At 48.8% G+C, this 18,675-nt stretch overlaps 1 protein-coding gene across 1 annotated transcript; it reads right to left on the bottom strand.

Annotated features, from left to right (window-relative positions):
- Window positions 1-2,030: 2,030 nt before the first annotated feature.
- Window positions 2,031-3,089, bottom strand: CEBPA (CCAAT enhancer binding protein alpha). The gene has a single exon (XM_088536479.1). It carries the CDS (start codon window positions 3,025-3,027, stop codon window positions 2,047-2,049), a length of 981 nt encoding a protein of 326 aa, XP_088392605.1. The 5' UTR covers window positions 3,028-3,089; the 3' UTR covers window positions 2,031-2,046.
- Between the last annotated feature and the right edge of the window lie 15,586 nt (window positions 3,090-18,675).

The following is an 18,675-nucleotide window of genomic DNA, read 5'->3' as shown; positions in this document are numbered from 1 at the left end:
GTGCCCTGGCCCTGGCTGTGCGGGAGTGGGATGCGCCTCCAGCCTCAGACACAGCAAGGCTGGAGCGAGGCCTGACCCGGGCACCCCACAGGGCCCAGACGGGGGAGCTTTGCTGAGGACAGGGGTGCACCTACAGCCCGGGTGCCGCTGGGGCAGGCCCCCACGGTGCCAAAGCTGCCTCTTAGGTTTGTCCAGGCTCTGCCAGGCGCCGTGCGGGGACGCACTCCCCAGCGGGGAGCAGCCACGCGGCCTGCGGGACCCCACGCAGGACACGAGCGCGGGAACTGCCCCAGGGGGTGTGAGCCACGTCGGGGCGGCCCAGGGCCAGCGGGGCCGAGCCCAGGCGGGTCGGGGCCGCCCCGGCCCGAGCCCTCCGGCCCCGCGGGAGCGGCGGGCGGGCCCCGCTCGCCCTATCGCCGCCGGCCCCGCGCCGCCTCCCCCCGCGCCCGGCCCGCCCCGGTGCCCCGGGCCGCTCCGCGGAGCCGCCCGGCGCGGCCGCAGCGCGGGCAGAGCGCGGAGCGGAGCGGGAGCCGCGGAGCGGAGCGGAGCGGGAGCCCCGCGCGCGCGCCCTGGGGAGCTGGAAGCAGAGCGGGAGGCGGAGGTCGCGGTAGAGAATATGCAGTTTATTTATGAATGTAACCAGCGCTTCCACAACATTTATATGCAGTTCTCCCCCCCCCCCCATTAAAAAAATAAACCCAAACCACCAGTGTGTGTGTGTGCATACACGGATAGGTATACATCCCCACACGCACGCACGCCTCGCACACGCACGCCGCGCTGCACCCACGCGCCACTCACTTCCAACCCGCTGCACCTTCTCGCCCTTTAGGACCACTCCGAACTCACTGTAGTTTTGTGCAGCTGCAGCATCAGGCAGAAAAGCACCGCTCGGCCCCAGCGCTCGCTGGAGGGGGACACGCGCTCGGTTTATTTGTCTCTCTGCCGGGGGAAGCTCCAGAGTCCAAAGGTGCAGGCGACATGTGGGGCCTGCTGCCCGGGCCGGCGCCCCGGCCTGCACCAGCACCGGGGCCAGCCCCGGCCCTCACCGGGAAGGCCACACGCTCACTCGCAGCCACCCACCCACCCTCACGAATAATAAAATAACGTTGCAGCACAAGGGCATAGTCTCTGTCACCAGATAAGAAAGTTGTGTGATGGCAAAGATCTAAGTAATGCAATAAAAATAAGAGTGTAGCTAGTATACACAGAAAGGCTTTCACATTACATGAGGCACAGCTTGGACAGACAGAGACTTGGAGAGGAGCTGGATGTCCTGGAATAAAGCAAAATACACTGGAAGTTCATAGTAAATACCCGCATCGATAGGTATTTATTCATTTGTGCTTCGCCATGTCATGACATACAGTACAAGACACCGTTGCTCTTCGCTTGACGGGAGGCAGCACCACACTCCTCCCTTGAGAGCCGCTGCTCCGCGGCAGTCCTGGGCTGCCCGGGGCCGGGGCAGAGCTGGGGGCTGCGGGAGGGCGCAGAGCGGGTAGGGGACAGTCCTGGTCGCAGTCTCTCCCATGCCTTGGTGCTCCAAACATCAGTGTCCGCCTCGGGCAGCCGTGCGCACCCAGCTCCCCTCCGCCTGCGCCCGCGATGCCCCCGTCTGGGCCGGCAGGACCCTCCTGCCGCACGTCCCAGCCTGGCCAGGCTGCGCAGGGCAGAGAGCCCTTAACTCCTGCAGCTTTTAAGGCACAACGTGGTTTGCAATGTGTGCTTGGTTATTATTATCATTTACCCTGTGTAGACACGTGGGCTTTTTTTTTTCCTCCTTCCCTTTGCCTTGCTCCTTACAAAACCCACCACGTTTTTTCAGCTTATTCGTGTGTCACCCCTAAGGCACAAACCTCGTAATACTACTAGAGCTGCCTGGCTTCTTTGATTGGTCGTTAATTGTTCCAAACAAACAAAAATAAAAAGACAAAAAAAAAAAAGAAATACTAGAAGAGGGGAGGCGGATCGCGGGAGAGCGGCGCCGGGGCCGGGGCCGGGGCGGGCGGCGCGGGGCGAGCGCAGCGCGGAGCGGCCGCGGCTCTAGGCGCAGCTGCCCATGGCCTTGACCAGGGAGCTCTCGGGCAGCTGCCGGAAGATGCCGCGCAGAGTCTCGAGCTCGCGGCTGAGCTGCTCCACCCGCTTGCGCAGCCGCTCGTTGTCGGTGGTGAGCTCGAGCACCTTCTGCTGCGTCTCCACGTTGCGCTGCTTCGCCTTGTCGCGGCTCTTGCGCACCGCGATGTTGTTGCGCTCGCGGCGCACGCGGTACTCGTTGCTGTTCTTGTCCACTGTCTTTTTGGATTTGCCGCGGTGGTCGGCGGGCAGCATCTTGAGGGCGCCGGCGGCGGCGGGCAGCGCGCCGGGCGGGTGCGGGTGGTGCGGGTGGTGCGGGCTGGGCACGGGCGTGGGCGGCGGCGTGGGGTGCCCGGGCTGGAGGTGCATGGTGGTCTGCGCGCAGTGCGCGATCTGGTACTGCAGGTGCGACGGGTGCTGCGGCGGCGCGTGGTGGGGGTAGAGGGCCGAGAGCGCCGCCGCCTTGACCTCCTCCTCCTCGCGCGGCTCCTGCTTGATCACGAGCGGCCGCAAGCCGGGCGCCGCGATGCGCTCGTAGAGCGGGTCCAGCTTGCCGTCCATGTAGCCGGCCATGCAGCCGAACAGCGGCTGCTGCGGGTGCTGCGGCGGGTGGCCCGGCGCCGAGGCGGCGGCGCCTGCCCCATGCATGCTGTGGTAGTCGAAATCCCCGGCCAGGATGGCCTTGGCTTTCTCCTGCTGCTTGCTGTGCTGGAAGAGGTCGGCCAGGAACTCGTCGTTGAAGGCGGCCGGGTCGATGTAGGCGCTGATGTCGATGGAGTTCTCGTTCTCGCAGATGTCGCCGAGCTCCGCGCCGCCCGCAGCAGGTGCCGCGGCCGAGGGGGCCTCTCTGTAGCTGTAGGCGCTGCCGGGCGCGGGGCTCTGGAGCTGCGCGTGCTGGCCGCTGCTCAGCGGGGGCCGCGACTCCACCTCGTAGAAGTTGGCTTGCTCCATGAAGCACCTACAGCGCGCCGGGCATGGCGAGGGGCTCCGGCAATCCAGCTTGGGACGGGGCGGCGGCGGCGGCTGTGCGGAGCGCGCGGCCGCGGCGGCACCGCGCGGCCCCGGCCCGCTCCGCTCCCGTGCCCGGCCGGCCCGCGCTGCCTGCCCGCCCCGCTGCTAGTGGGGCTGCCGCGCTCCTGCGAGCCCTATATATAGAGGCCGCCCTCGCCCTCTAGTGTCCAACCTCCCGCTGGGAACCTTTGACCGCGCCGGCTCCTCGCGGCCCCGGCCCCGCCGTCCCGCGGAGCCCGGGCCGAGCGGCGGCGCCGCCCGCCGCCCCCCGCGCTCGCTCGCAGGGACCCGGCCGGGCCGGGGGCCGCGGGCGGCTCCGGGCGCCGCATCCCGCCCCGCTCCGGCGGCTCCGCGGCCCTCCCGCCCCGGCCGTGGCGCGCGGGTGCGCAGCGTCCCCCCCTGCTCCTGGTCCCCCGCTGCCTTCCCTCCCTTACCTGTCATCCAGGTGCGCGGCGGGACCCGGCTCCTCGCTCTGACACCCGCGCGCAGGAAGGAGACGCCAAAGCCACTGGAGCTGCCGCAGCCTAAGTTTACCAGGGGAAGATCTGCGGAGGAAACGATTTAAACATAGTGATGTCTGAAGTAAATAAACAAATAAATGGGTGCAGTTCTTAGCCCTGGATGTCCCAGTAAGTCAGAAACTTGTGACACAGTAACTGCTTGCTCAGAAAGGCTTTGACACATTCCTTGCACTTAATAATAAATGACAAAGTCTTCAGCAGGAAACAAAATTACAGTGCACAAGAAAGCCCTTTTTTTTGTATCACATACTGCACATGTGAACCTCTGTTTCAGGAGGAAAAAGCAGGGCCAGTAGATTCAGACTCCAGGATCCCATGAGGGGAACAGATTCTGCAGTTACAGCAGGGAAAATACAAATCATATCAAGTACAGAATGGTGCCTTCACTTTTCAGTGTGAATCAATTATTATTTTTTTCTATACATGGTCAATACTTTCTAAAAGTGTACATGTTGCTTTCAACATTGCTAGGAGTTCTCAGAAGAGGTTTCCATGCTCAACTTGGAGCTGTAGCACAACCAAAACACCAGTAGTAACTGAGCAAGCTCATGCCACAGATAAAACCCCTCAAGTCTGCAACAGAAGCAAGTTTTGGGTGCCCTGCAGTCTACAGCAAAGCCCCCCCACCCCATCCGACTGCCTGAATTCTGCTTGCTCTACTCAGGCAATCCCATACACAGAAAAGGGGTGAATCTGGAGCTTGACATTTTGCCTACTGGGACATACAGCCTTGTGGGACACCAGCTGGTGATTTGGTTTTGCTCTGAGGCTTGCGGAGGCCTTATCTGACTCCGAAGCCAGCAGGAACAGGAGCAGGTCACATGTGCTTAAAATAAAAGCTCGCTGCAGTGCAAAAAGGCAGCAACGTGTAACTGTTCGTCACATGCTAGCACTACCTATGCCTCTGTAGGCACAAAACGCTCTCACATTTTATAATCGTTTTGAAATTAAGGCCTAGAAACACATTAAAGGAATCCAGAGTAAATCAGAAAGTTTAGGATCAGATTCCATTCCTAATTACTGTAATTAACGAACAAGTCCCCACAATTTAAGGACTGGTTTGCTCAGTACGTTTAACACAGACCCCTTTTATGTAAGTTAAGAACTTTCAAATCATCACTTTTTAACATGAAAACATAAATTCCTGCTCAGATTGTTTTAATATGGTAGAAAATGAGACTTCCTGACTTACTTGGTAAGCAAGATCCTTCTTACTCTGCTTTTGTCCCTCCTTCTACAGCAACAGAAACACTTAGAAGCTGACAATCTCCCAGGCAGCATAAATGCACATTTCCACATTCATATCAAGTGACTGATACCAAATATTTCAGTTTGGAAGAAAAAAGTTCTGCCCTGTTGCTTCAGCTCAGCGTGTGCGGGAGCCAATTCCCCTGCTCGCGGAAGGCGTCCGCTGCGCGCTCCGGATCCCTGAAGCGGCCCCGCTGTCGACTCTTGAGGGTGCTGTTCTTCCATCTCAGAGCAGACGCTGCCGCTCGCCGCTGAGAGCTAGGGAGGAGCAGCAAAGCTGCTCTGAAGTTCTAACAGTGCTGAAAGTCGCTTACACCAAGTCGCTTGTACCGGTTTCTGTTAGTAGGGAAGGAAACTGAAAAGAAAATCATTATCACGAAGGAATGAAGGTATATTTGCTTTTTAACTTTTTTTTTTTTTTTTTTTTTTTTTTTTTGTGACCAGATTTTAACAGCACCAGAGCATGGAATCCTGACTCGCTCCCCCTGGTCTCAGCTCTTGTCCTGTTCTCTGGCCTTGCTCCTGTGGCTGCCAAAGGGAGGTCCCTCGCACGTCCCGCTGCGGCACCCAGGCTGGCTGAGCGCAGGGCTCTGCTTTTTGGTCCTCGGGCTTGCAGGGTGTACGGAACACAGCATGGAGCAGCCCGGGCAGCAGGCAGAGCTCCATTACCCCATTACTGCCGTGCTGGAGCGCTTCCCTCGCTCGCCACAGCTGCAGGAGCCCCGTCTGCAGGCACAGGTCTCGCGGGGCAGCCCCCTCGCCCACCTGCGAGGGCAGGAAGGGATTCGGCACTGGCCAGGGGCAGGGATGGAGCCAGAGGAACAGGGCAGTGGCCCTGGGAATGTCAGGGGGACAATGCCCTGAGCTGGGGACAGCACGGGGCCACGCGCACGCCAGGGACGCAGGCAGGGATGGGGCACTAGTCTGATGTGTGAATAAAAAGCTGGCAAGCTACCATCTCACTTCTTGTGCTGTAATAAAACACAAATTTCTCCCCTCTCCTGTGCTTTCTGCCCCAGGGAGGGGAAACATGATCCTGTGCACGTAAAAGCTGCCACACCATGACAATCTTCAGAAGAAAAGTCTTTGTGTGCCAGAGCCAACCCCCGTGGAAGCCAGCAGATCAGTATGCAGCAGGGTATGACAAGGAAAGAGGACCTTCCCTTCAGCTGGTGACTGATAACCGTCTTTGATGTGCAAAGTTTGCCCAGTGACAGATGATCAAATTACTTATCGCTATGGCTATTCTCCTTTGGAGAAGCCATGCTAACAACTCCAGTGTGAAAAAAATGAAAATACGCTCTTTCCTCTTCCCTTTTCTGGGTATTCCTCTCCCTGTCTTCAGGGTCTCTTATGGCCGTGTCCTCAACCTGTGCTGTCCTGGTGCTCTGCCCATTTCTGGCTCTGCTCCTGAGAGCCGAGTCCTTTGCCAGCACCAGGCCAGCTCACCAGGAGCGTGTTTGCACTCCCTCCTGCTCACCTCCCTTCGAAGCACCCAGCCCCTTTCCAGCTTGTCTCCTGCAGTCTTGTGAAACCAAGTGGTTTACCTGCCCCCAAATGTTGTACACGGCTAATGAGCCTTTACAAACAGAGTTCTTCTTTTATAGTTAGGATCATATTTCAGTGATTATACTCACGGTGCCCAGAATATCCTGAGTGCTTTTTAGGTGCCAGATTAAATTCTGTTCCAAAGAAGTTTTGCTCCCTATCTCTCATCCTACTGTTTCCTTTCACATTATTTAACTGTCACTTTGTCTCACAAATTCCTCCAATGATGTTCAGAATACTTCTATTAATATTTATCAGTTATCTCCATGCTTAACATTTCATCTATTCACAAAATCCACACTCTACTCTTACCTCAGACTACACAATAGCCTGCCTTCTTTCCCACCTGAATTTATTCTTCAATCTTCTATCTTGCAAACTTCAGTGTTTTTTTTTCTTTTTTTCTTTTCTCATCACAAATAGCTCATAATCTTTAATTCATTCGTGCTTACATCTTCCTGGGAGGTGGAGCAGTCTTGCTACTCTCTGTTTTACAGCTAGAGTGCTGGGAGACTGAATGACTTGCCAAGGCCACACAGGAAATAAGTGGCAAAGGGAGGAATTTCAGCTTTCCCATGTCCTGAGCTAATATCACAACCAGCGAGCATCCAAAAATTCCACTGCTGCTTCCCTAATTTTGAAACACTTTATTTTTCACAGACTTCCTTGCAATTTCTACATTTTTGATGGAAAAGTTAAATTAACTTTTATCTTGAAATACATTTATTTCTAAAGTGAATTGCCAAGAAAATGTCATTCTTTTCCTTGCTTTTGATTTTGCCATGTATGGCTTAAGGGAACATATAAGAAATATAAATTATTTTTACAGATCCTACTCCTACCTCACTGAACAGAGCATGAAGACTCACTGATTTGTGTAGAAAATGGTCCAGACCCTTAGCTAGCAGAAAAGTTACACAGCAGTAACATTAATAGGGCAATTCACAACACACTCCTGACTCCACTTCCCAACTCTGCTTTTAGGGGCAGAGTGTTCCCAAATATTCTCTGATGACTGTAGCTAGTAATTATATCATTCATGATATAATAATAAAAGGAGGTTTAACTGCTGGTGAGCCCAGAAAAACACAAGACAGCTCCCTGGTGCATTCACACACTGGTCTATAGGGAGCTTAGGCTCACAACTGTAAAGGCCCTGAACCGCACCTAAAACTACATACCACTATAACACAGACAAACCATGAAGCCAGCTGGACTCTGCATCTGAGTTGGCATCATTATTTAAGGACATTCTGCTAGTCAGGACAGCAGCATCCCCTCACTCACATGAGCAATTCACTTGGATGTCAAAAGTGTGCTGTGAGTGTCAGCTCCTCTTAAGAACCCACCTGCAATGTGAACTAAGCTGCTGAGATGCCACATGTAGTGGGGACTCTCCTAGAGCTCATCTGCACAAACATTGCACTGTGACACTGAAACACAGGGAAGAAATAACCATTTGGCTATTACACTTTTTTTTTTTCCAAGAATAGTATTTCAAGAATATTCATGCAGTCATCCTGTAGCAGTATGCATACATATGTTTTTAATGCAACAAGTATTTTACCACAAATTTAGCAACACACAAGGAGACCATAGAAAAGCCAGTTTCCAATCTCCTGGTTTTCAGAAGGTACGTTTACAAAGATGAGTTAATACATTTTGGGAAAGCCACTTGAGTGATGAAAAAACCTTTCCACAGACTTAGAAATAACTTTTGATGACCTTCAAGGATTTTGTAAAAGAAGATGATAAGCCTATGGCTTAGGCTTTACCACCCTTTCCAAACAGTCCTTGATTGTGCTGTGGATATGATCTTTTAGTTAGCTGGAAAAAAAATTATGGGGACATAAAATATGTTAGGCACTTTCCAGAGGTATAGCAAGAGACCCTTTGCTACACAAAGAATCTACAAACAAAAGAACAAGATATGAGAAGTAAAAGCTAAAGACAGGAAAGAAAGAGGAAGACCAGCTTACAAAAACAAGGTTATGCAATTTCTTCATTATGTATTTTAACTTGTGACACATCCTGTCACAAAACTTAGTTGCAGGCATGGATCTAGCACTCCCCTCTAAATCAACTTTTACTTTCCTGTAGAGGAGATTATTACAGGGCTCTAATCTGAAGAGACAGAATGTGACAGAAAGTTACATTCTGCAGAAAGCCTCAGGCTGGTACTCTGCAGAGAAGCACTTTTCTTACTCTGTTGGGAACTTCTGATGGATGAAAACTGAACAAGGACCATCACAGGAGTCAGGGATCCGAGGGGCTTTCTGCATTACCATTTTTCTTACATCCCAGTTATTGTGTGATTCACAAGTCACACAGTGAGATAGTCCCGCTCTCCTGTAGGTCATGTTTTTTGATTCTCAGCCTGCAAACTCACCAGGCTCAAACTATGACTGGAATAAAGTGCTAGGAGGCATAAAGAGAAAAAAAAATACAGACCTGCAACAGTCTGCAATCCATCAATTACTAGAGACATAAAGAATGCTATATTTCAATAGCATTGAAATAGTTTGGGGCCAAATTGGCACGTATTTTAAAACAACAGTTTTTATAAAATACTGAATCTGTACAATTAGAGAGCAGTTTTATTGCTCAGTGTGAATCCTGAAAGTTTGACCCTGCTATTGAGCTAAATTCATCTTTCTCTAATTATCTCATTGCCAGTCCAGGGATTACTGGTGTGAGTAATGTAAGCAGGAGCTGCCCTACTAAACGTAACAAAAAATGTCAAAGGCACCAAGAGGGAAGGGAGACACAAGGAAGCTTTGGAAGAGTTAGCAAGGGGCGCCACAAATGACTCCTAACTGCTGATCAAAAACCCAGCCAGCACATGGGAAGCAACGGAAACACGGAGGAAGGAAGCAAGTCAGAAACAATCTTGGCTTGAGAATGACTGCAGTTTTCTTATCAGTGATACTTCTGGGATCAGAACTTCCCCGACTGTGCTCGGAAGAGCTGCTGTGCAATGATGAGCCCTAGGCAGCAGCTTACACTGCCAGGAGGGATCCTGCGCTGGAACCCCGACCTGCAGCGGGGCCGATTGAGCACGTGGCAGCCGGCGGGGCAGCGCGACCCTCGTGTCCCCGCCGGCGCTGGCGTTGGGCAGGGCCCTTCGCTCCCCGCGGGGGCTCCAAAGGTCGCTGGAAAACATGCAGCGAAAGGACCCGGCGCTCCCAGCTGCAGAGATAACACCCGTTCTGCCTTCCAGCCTTCACAGAGGGGTTACACACACAACCTTCAGCATTGCAATCCTGTTAATACAAACAAGGAGAAATCACTCACTACTGCGCAAGTCCTGTAAGACCTTCGCGTATTTTTTTTCAGACTGGAATTTTGTGCTTTAGGTTAAACAAGTCTTTATCTTAAGCGCAATAAGAGTTAACCACAAGCTAGGAGAGTCTGATGATCGGTCTGATTTCCCCTGAATGGACCACAGCCCCTCAAAAATTTACAAACTAAAGTAGGGAGGTAACAAATGTATTTCAAAGTTTTATAGTAAAACAGTACTGACCCCCTCAAACTATGATGCTCGAAGAAAATCATTCATCTCAGTTTTTAAAGGCAGCTGCCCCCAAGCTACTGAATGCCTCAAATAAATACAGTCAGAATTCATATAAACAAAACCAAAGGATCTCTTTGGATGGAAGGCATAATCTTTTTCACTTGGTTTATGAAAACAAGGATTAAAATGATTTTATTTTTTGTCTGAAAGAATGCTTCAGACAGTAGCAAGCAAGAAGTTCTCATGCCGAAACACTCCTACCGCAACGCTGCGGACACGCTGCCCGTGGACGGGGCGGTGGGGACGGCGCCAGGGACCCGCTTGAGCGGCCGCTTCGAGCGCTCGGCAGCGCGGCCAGGCGCGAGCAGAGCTGTCGTCCAGCAAGGGCCAGGGCTCTAGTGCCAACAAAGCGCCCTTGCAAACTACTTGTGAGTGAAAAATGAACCAGCTATGCAAAAACGAACCAGCTGGGCAAACAGGTCCCTATGCTGCAAAAACGTGTATTTTTTTTTTCTTGTCCTAGTGCTGTGATTAAAGGTAGGAAATGGGCATAAGTTTTTGGAGTCTAAATTGTCTACTCCGAATAATTCTTCTAGGTCTAAACAATTAAACTAGATACTAATCTTGCACAAATTATACATAATATTAATAACAGCCAAAATCCTACACTTCTTAACAAACCCAACATTATATCGAGTTAATGGGAAATGTGAGCAGTACAAACATTTATGACATACTTGTGGTGACTAGAAGGACATACAATGAAATCTAATATAACAAAGTAATTTTTTTTTTTTTAGAAAAATAAGACCTATATTTTGTCAAAAGCAAACAGTCTTTCATATTTTTAATAAAATGAGTTGTACCATGCTAAAAAAAAGGGGCAAAACATTTCAGCTGGGTGCTGGAGTACTGAATTTTATTTTAATAAACTATAAGATTTTAAAAGGAAGATGATGATTCAAAAATCTACATCCTATAGAAGCTACAACATGGAGACTATGAATCTTCTTAAATAAAGAAAGGATCCACACTACTTATATGAGGCTATGTCACTTTGAGGGTGCCAGAGCACTGGAACAGGCTGCCCAGGGAGGTTGTGGAGTCTCCTTCTCTGGAGGTCTTCAAACCCGCTTGGATGCAGTCCTGTGCCATGTGCTCTAGGTGACCCTGTGTGTGCAGGGGAGTTGGACTAGATGAGCTCTAGAGGTCCCTTCCAACCTTCAGCATTCTATGATTCTATGATATATAAGCCAGGAGCAAAATGAGGGCAGAAAATGCAGCTTGGCAAGAACCCCATTGCTCCCCAGTTAGAGAAACAATTCCTGACAGTTACCATGGCCAACACAGCTGGCATTTAGGTTGGATAAGAAACTACGGTTGATAGCAGGTCATTTTTTTTTTCCCCACAAAAAGAAGCTATCCCAAACACACACACATATTCTAGCACCTTTCAGGAAGGCTTAGTAAATGGAATTATTTGTATAACTAAGCAGGGGGCTTATGGATCACTTGTATTTAACTTGAGTCATCTAGAGCTCATTTGGAGCTCAGGTTGTGTCTGGACCTCTCACCACATGGGAGTGTTTTTCCTCCTTTACGAATAAACGGAAATAAACACTGCTTACCCAGCACAGCTCGTCACCGACAAGGCGCCGAGGCCCCGCACCCTCTGTATGGAAGGGAAAAACACTGCGGGTCTCCTAACTACCACAGTTGTCTCTTGTACAAATCTGTGCAAACCCAGCTGTTAACACCGCTGGCTAGGCAAAAACACGGGCTTGTATTTTATGGAAGACAATCAAACCCTGTGTATTGGTGTCTCTGTTACATTAAGATGATCATTTAAGAGTTTTGCAGGATCAAACTACATGATGACACTGTCCTTAAGGAAAAAAAAAAGATCAGTTGATTACACAGTTAGATTCTTCTTCAAAAACTGTTGTGCCATTCACATTCTAGCTTGAAAACAATACAGAAACGAAATGTGTGCATTCAGACTTCTACGTTTCTGCCAGAACTACAATACAAATAGGAAGCATCTGAGATATACAATAATATGCACACAATCCTCTTTTTCTTTTCTGTGTAAATGAAGCTTTTGTGATCACGATGTCCCAGTAAGCATCTCTAAAAATGTTTCCTTAATAACTTTATATCCACTGGCTGATTTGAAACAATTCTGAGAAACAGAAATCCTGGAAGTATTTGAAGTCTTACGAGTCTTGTGCAGGTAAGTAACAAAGATCCCATAAATGTAGCAACAGTGGGAAATTGTAGCATATTAGGCACTACAGTATCTGCCTGCAAAAGGGCTAAGCATTTAAACTGAGCAACATATTTGAAGCGAAGCTCATGCCTTATGGCTTTAAAGCTAAGCCTTCAGGAAACCAGACTTTGCTCTGGTGCCCCTTGGCCTATTCGTTTCAGTGTGCTCAGAGCTAGTTAGTCAAATTCCCCTTGCAGAGCTGGAAACTTAGTCCTTGGGTCTACACATTTGGGGCTAAAAGCAAACAAACAAACAAACCCCCACATCTAGAGGTGGAGAAGTAGAATACGTGGCATGTAGCAAACGCTGTTGAAAAGCTTTCTAGAAGTGTTTAAAAGCATCAGGAAGGACCTAAAATTTTGCATGAAAGAACTTTAAGTCTAGTATCTGAGAGCTGTCTGTGAACTCCCATTAAAAATATGGCCACAGTGAGTGCCCCTGATCTAATAAAATTCACAGACATACGGATTATTTGACAAAATCCACAATATTCTCTACTAATGATATACACCAGAGCTTAATAAACTTCTCTGCATTAGAAGAATGTTCAGAAGAATGAAATACTCTGCTACAAATCTAACCACATCCAATGCATTGGCATTTGTGCCCAAGGCTTTCCAGTTATTACGGCACTAACACACAACACCCTACACCAGCTTGTTAAGGGAAAGCCAGCTGCCCATAGCTGCAGTTTTCTGGGCCTGGCTGCCTGTGTATGCATGCATTTTGGGAGCACACACACACCTGTGTGTACTCCTCCCTTCTTCATGTCTTTGGTAAAAACTTCAGTATGTGTGCTGCAAACCTCAGTTTTGTCTCACCTGTGGAGTCCCTTCATGTCAAAGGGCTTTACAGAAGAAGGAAAAAGGACAAGAGGGGAAGGTGCCCATAAACAATATATAAAACAATATATAAACAATTTCATATCCTGGTAAGCAGAGCCCTTTCTCCATTGATATTCTCGTCACTGGGACGTATTACCAAAGTGTCTATTTCTGCCAGTGTGGTTGCAATGTTTATACTTTATGAAAACCAAGTGCTATCTCGTATCTGATAATTTCCCTATGACAGAGATACTCAGCTGCCTGCAAGTGCAAATGCAACCAGTGTGTCCTTCTGGGAGCCTGCAGTATGTTAGAAGGTAAGGAGCCAAAGAGCAGAGGGAGCTCTGCCTCGCCGCCCTTGGAGAACCAGCTGCCATTCCAGGCTGTAGGAAGGAAAGGGCCTTTCCGGCAGGTAACGCACGGAGCCCGGAGAACCAGCGCCCTGGCAGGAGGAGGCACTGCCGGGAACAGCTGCTTCCCGTCCTTCCTGCCGAGGGAAGACCCGCGCTGCGCTGCGCTGCGCTGCCCACCAAAGCGCGGCTGCCCCAGGGCCTGCAGCAAAACCCTCCTACGCTCAACAGCAGCAGCTCAGGGACAGACGTCCTGTAATTCCAGTAGAATTCCTCAAAATTGCCTCCCAACATATTTTGTATCATCCAGGTGCAAATAACCCATTTTCTATTAATTTGTACGAACAGAAAACAGGCAGGGTAAACAACAGGTGAGCCTATCCTCTCACCAGTGCTCTGCCAAGTGGTTTCTTTTTCTTTTCAAGTGGCTCTTCACTGAACTTTTATGGTATTTCAAAGGTCCTACGGGGTTGCAGGGGATAATAAAGCCCATGGTAAGAAAGAAGTTTGGGTCTTTATTTTCCCAACACCATCGGAGGGAAGGAGAGAGAGCGCTATGCCTCTCCAATCTCACTGCTTTTGTTTTTTTCCAAGCGTATTTATTTTAGGCTTCTGCTATGAAGAACCATTTTAAAAACAGGATAAAATTCATTCCTAAAACTATTTATTTTCTTGGTATCATATGAATAGAGCAAAATTCTTCATTAGAGTATTCTCCGTGACAAATAATGCCCTGGTAATTATGGGTGGGGATTTTCATGCGGTGACTGATGATGCCCTGGAAAAAAGCCATGGCACTGTGCATTCAGAAGCTAAGCTATCTAAATCCCTGCAGACTTCACTTGTGCTTTTGGGAATATAGGACAGGTGTGGCAGTTACTAAACCTGGATACTTGAGAATTCGCCTCTTATTCCCAGGTGTGGGCCATTAATTCTCGCTCAGACTTGTTCGGTTCTAACAAGCCTGTTTTGAACCAGATTTTACATACACGCATATACGCACACAATACATAGCATTTTCCTTTGAATCTATTTATCTATTGTTTTTTAACCATTTTTTTGCTATTTTTTGCAGCTGCATCTTCTCTTCTATATTCAGACAGAAGTAAAACACAATATTGATCAGTGGCTGTCTAAAAATCCCCAACACAATCCTCAATTACCAAAGAGACCTGCTCGCTGTATTAAGCTCAATACAGCTACTGAAGAAGCTCAGCTAAATCTCAAGCCCAGTGAAACTCCCAACAGAAGTTAAATCTACTCTAATTGGAGCACTAAGTGTCAAAGTATAGCCAGAGAACATCTAAACACACACTCATACCCTGACAAGAACTGTAAAATCCTTGTTAAAACACAGCACTCCTTTTTTGTTAGATGTTCTTCCAAAAATCTGAACACTGCAGGGTAATGTGACACACCTAACACTTTCTCCCAGACCTCCAGCGACACACGCATGTTTTTTCCAAAGTCACATACCTACAACAAGGCTCCTAATTCCATATTCAGACACCTGAATATAAGGTCACAGACAAGAAGCCCCAGCAGCTTCACTGATTTTGAAAGGTCCTGTGGCTATGGAGCATTAATGAACACCTACCCACTTTTATTTAGTTAATTTATGTATCTAAGTATGCACAGGTAGCAGGGAATTTGCCAGGTGTGACTTGATAAATCACTGATGTGAAGCCCAAATTCCTGCCAGCACAAGGGCTAAGCATAGGCTGGGTAATGGTTTCACTCCGTAACAGATTTTATCTCCAACTAAATTTTTGCGAATAGAGAGGCCTCTGAAGTTTGATTGTTAAAAAAGAAACAAGTCTAGCAACCAAAACAACACATGAAAACATTAACCTAATAAAAATGGGCATAAATGGCTCCTTTACCTATGCATTTGTCTGATTCTAAAAGAAGACACGGGAGCAATGAAAAGAGCTGTTTGCTCTTGGTCCTTCTCTTTCTGGGAAGCATCCCCCTTATCCTCCATGCATCATCGAGTTAATAATCTCTTACAAAGCAGTATCATTTACTCCATGCATTTTAGTAACTTTCATATTTTGATAACTACAAATTGGGAAAGTAGGATTGGAAGATGCAGTAAAATGAGAATTAGGAGCTGTAAATACTTTGTTGCAAGAATTATAGCTGCACGGAAAGAACAAAGGCCATGGATTTTTCCTGTAAATGAACTCCAGGCAGTGTTACAATAAAATGGATGTTTGCTATTAGAATAGAATGGTTCTTTTCTTTACTTAGTATTTTCTAGAACAAAAGCACTGCAACCTCCCAAGGCTATAGTGAGTCAGTGCTAGAGTTAGAAGCACAGTCTTGAATTAGTGACTACCACTAAGTATTGCTCTCCTTTCTCTGCACCTATTCACAAAAGCTGCTACTGACAAATACTCTATTAATAGCCAAGTTCCTACCGTTTAAGCCATCTGGTTTCTACCAAATCCGATTGAGAAACTGATTAGAAATTCTGCGCTTTTAAAGTGCAAGTTTTTTCAAACAAATTAAAAAAAAAACAGAGCTACTGATAAGAGGTGTTTTTAAAAACCTTTTTTTTTTTTTTTTTTGAAATGCAGCTTTCTAACTGAATCAGATTCCTGATAAACGAAACTCAGCAGTCCTTTCAGTTTCTAGTACTTTTACAACCTCAGCTATACAAAGTTTGAGTTTCTAACTATTATTTTGATCTTCATGTAAATCAATCCTGAACACAAGAGATATTGACCATGAAACCAAGGTGCAAGGCTATCACAAGAAGACAGTTTTACTATCCTTAGATGGTGGAGAACCTCTATTCCAGACACTATTTCTGGGATGTCCCTGAAAGAACTGCCACCTACTTGGGGAACACAAAGAATGCGATCAGTGAAAGGCCCAGTGAAGACTAACCAGGAGGGAAACCTAGGTAAAAAAATGAATGCTTAGAGAGAGAGAGAGAAATCTTTTAAAGTGTAGATTACAATGTGTTTGTATGGTTTTGATTTTAGCACAAAGAATTAACTGCCCGTGAAGAACAAGCAAAACACTGGAGTCAGACACAAAATAAGAATGACTGAAAAAGTGACAAAATAATTTGTACACACCGAAGCGGGAGGTTGTAAAGAACTTCTTAAACATATTTGTAAGGGCCAAGGCAGCATGCTGAGCTCTGCAGGACTACATCACTGCATATACTCAATTTCAATTTGGGGGGAATTTCAGTTAGCCAGCTGCAATAAAGTTCAGTATAATGTGTAAAACCTCTGGTTAACCGCACTACCCCCAAACCAATTAATGCTTAGCATGAACTGTAGGTAGCGGGCAATAAAGAGGAACAGTTACCCCAAGAGACTCCTTTCCCCTTTACCTTCTGCCTCTGATTCCCACAGGCTGTTTCTTTTTCTAACAGCCTTTCCACCCCTAACTATGATCTTCTGCAGGTTATTCGAGGATGCTGAATATCTGTGTCACTTTTATTTCAAGGAATAGAACCTTTAAAAAATCATGAAACTGGATCACACAGGTGAAAATGAGACACCATTAAAGGTAATGAATACTATGAGGTACAGTCTCACGGATAGAGCGTTGCTATGGCAGAGGGAGAGGATTCCACCCCTGGGAACGGCCGGCTCGCGATGCTGGGACCCGTCGGAACCGCGCGGCTCGCGCAGCTTGTGAATAAGCAGGTGAGGTGTGTGTTCCCATAACAGCAGCTGTCTGCACGCTCTTTGTGATCACTTTATAGACTTCTTCCGTTGTATTTTATTTTTGCTGCAACACTGTGGGAAGAAATGAATTTACCTTATAAACGTTTAAGCCCAGCATGTGATGGTTTTCATGTGATAGGATACAGTGCCAACCAGGAGCTGGCGCTACTTCAGTGCATGGAATTATGTATGGGCTTTAATGTTTAAGTATCAGACTCTACGAGAAGGAGTAGATCTACACTGTATTTTCCTCATCTTTCTTTGATGAGGATTAATGAATGGTCATAAAGTGCTCTACAATCCCAGGAAAGCACTCTAAGAGCACACACTTACTTAACTATTATAAATAGAGGATAATGTTTAATGCTTACCTGGAATTTTTGCTCTAGTTATAGATGGATGAGTCAGCATCAGAGAAAATGTAACAGTTTCAGCTGACAATAATAATAGATTTTAAACAAATACTTGATGACTGACAATGAAGCAGTATTTTTATAGCAGTGAGCTGAATAAAACTGTTCGCCCAGACTAACCCCCCCAATTCTTCTGCAAACAAAGCTTCCATTGGGCCTTACAGAAACAACAGCAAAAAGCCAACACAACATCAGATAGATATAAAAATCGTGAACAAATAATCACATCTCCCTTCCTGAGCTGCGCAGCAGCGTTTACAAGCCCGACCCTTCTCGCTCGTCCGCACAGGCGGGTCCCGGTGCCAAGGGGCACAGCAGACACGTTTCACCCCGTGCTTCAGCTCAGGCTGTTGTTCCACACTGCTCCTTGGGCCGCCTGCGCTCCTGAACCCGCTCCAGCCTCCGTGACCCCGAGCTCAGCCACTTCCAGCCCTGCCTGCAAACGCGCACACCCGGGCGCACGAGAGGAGCTACCGGCACATTTAATGCAGGTAAAACTTAGGAGACACGACACGTATTTTTATAGAGCACATGCTCAAGCGTAACTTGGGAGACACGAAACCAAACCACCTGGGACACCTTAAGGCCAAAAAACCTTCTCTAGAAGGAACGAGCATCAAGCAAACACCAAGGAGACCGCAGGAAGCGGTGACAGGGCCTAGGGGGGACACTGAACTGCCAGGTCCCGCTGCAGCTCATCCCCACAGCTGCAGCCCCCGTTCCGTGCGCGTACGTGAGCCTCTTGTCCAAGAAAGGTCGTTAAGAAGCTACGAAATCTGGGGATCTGCCCTGCTGCCTCAGCCCCCGGCCATAAGGAGTTGGTGACTCCAGGACCTCCCAGTGTCCCATCCCCCGCCCTGCGTGGAGGGGCGGGAAGAAGGGAAGCCCGGCCCGGCCCGGCCCGGCCCGGCCCGGCCCGGCCCTGGCGCTCGCTCCCGCCCCCGTCGCAGCCGCGCGGCCTCCCCACGGAAAACGCCGCCTCTCCCTTTAAGAGTGTTGACGGGCGCCTGATTGGCCGCGGGCGCGGCCAATGCGGGCGGCGGTTGCGTCACCCCGCGGCGGGCGCCTGGGCGGCCATTGGCGGGCGCGCGGCGGGGGGCGGGCGCAGCGCGCCGGGGGTTTCGCAATCGGCGCTCGCCCGCACTCAACACTTTAAAGAAAGAGACTCGGGCCCGGCCCGCGCCCCCTCCCCGCCCGCCGCCGCCGCCG

Source organism: Tinamus guttatus, unplaced genomic scaffold (assembly GCF_059628265.1).
Source record: "Tinamus guttatus ecotype Peru unplaced genomic scaffold, ASM5962826v1 Tinamus_guttatus_pri_ptg000674l, whole genome shotgun sequence".
In the NCBI taxonomy this organism is placed as follows: Eukaryota; Metazoa; Chordata; class Aves; order Tinamiformes; family Tinamidae; genus Tinamus; species Tinamus guttatus.
This window is presented reverse-complemented; position numbering and strand designations above follow the sequence as displayed.

Bases quoted from the DNA above. Each gene is read 5' to 3' on its own strand.
- CEBPA (XM_088536479.1), bottom strand. From the start codon at position 3,027: ATGGAGCAAGCCAACTTCTACGAGGTGGAGTCGCGGCCCCCGCTGAGC.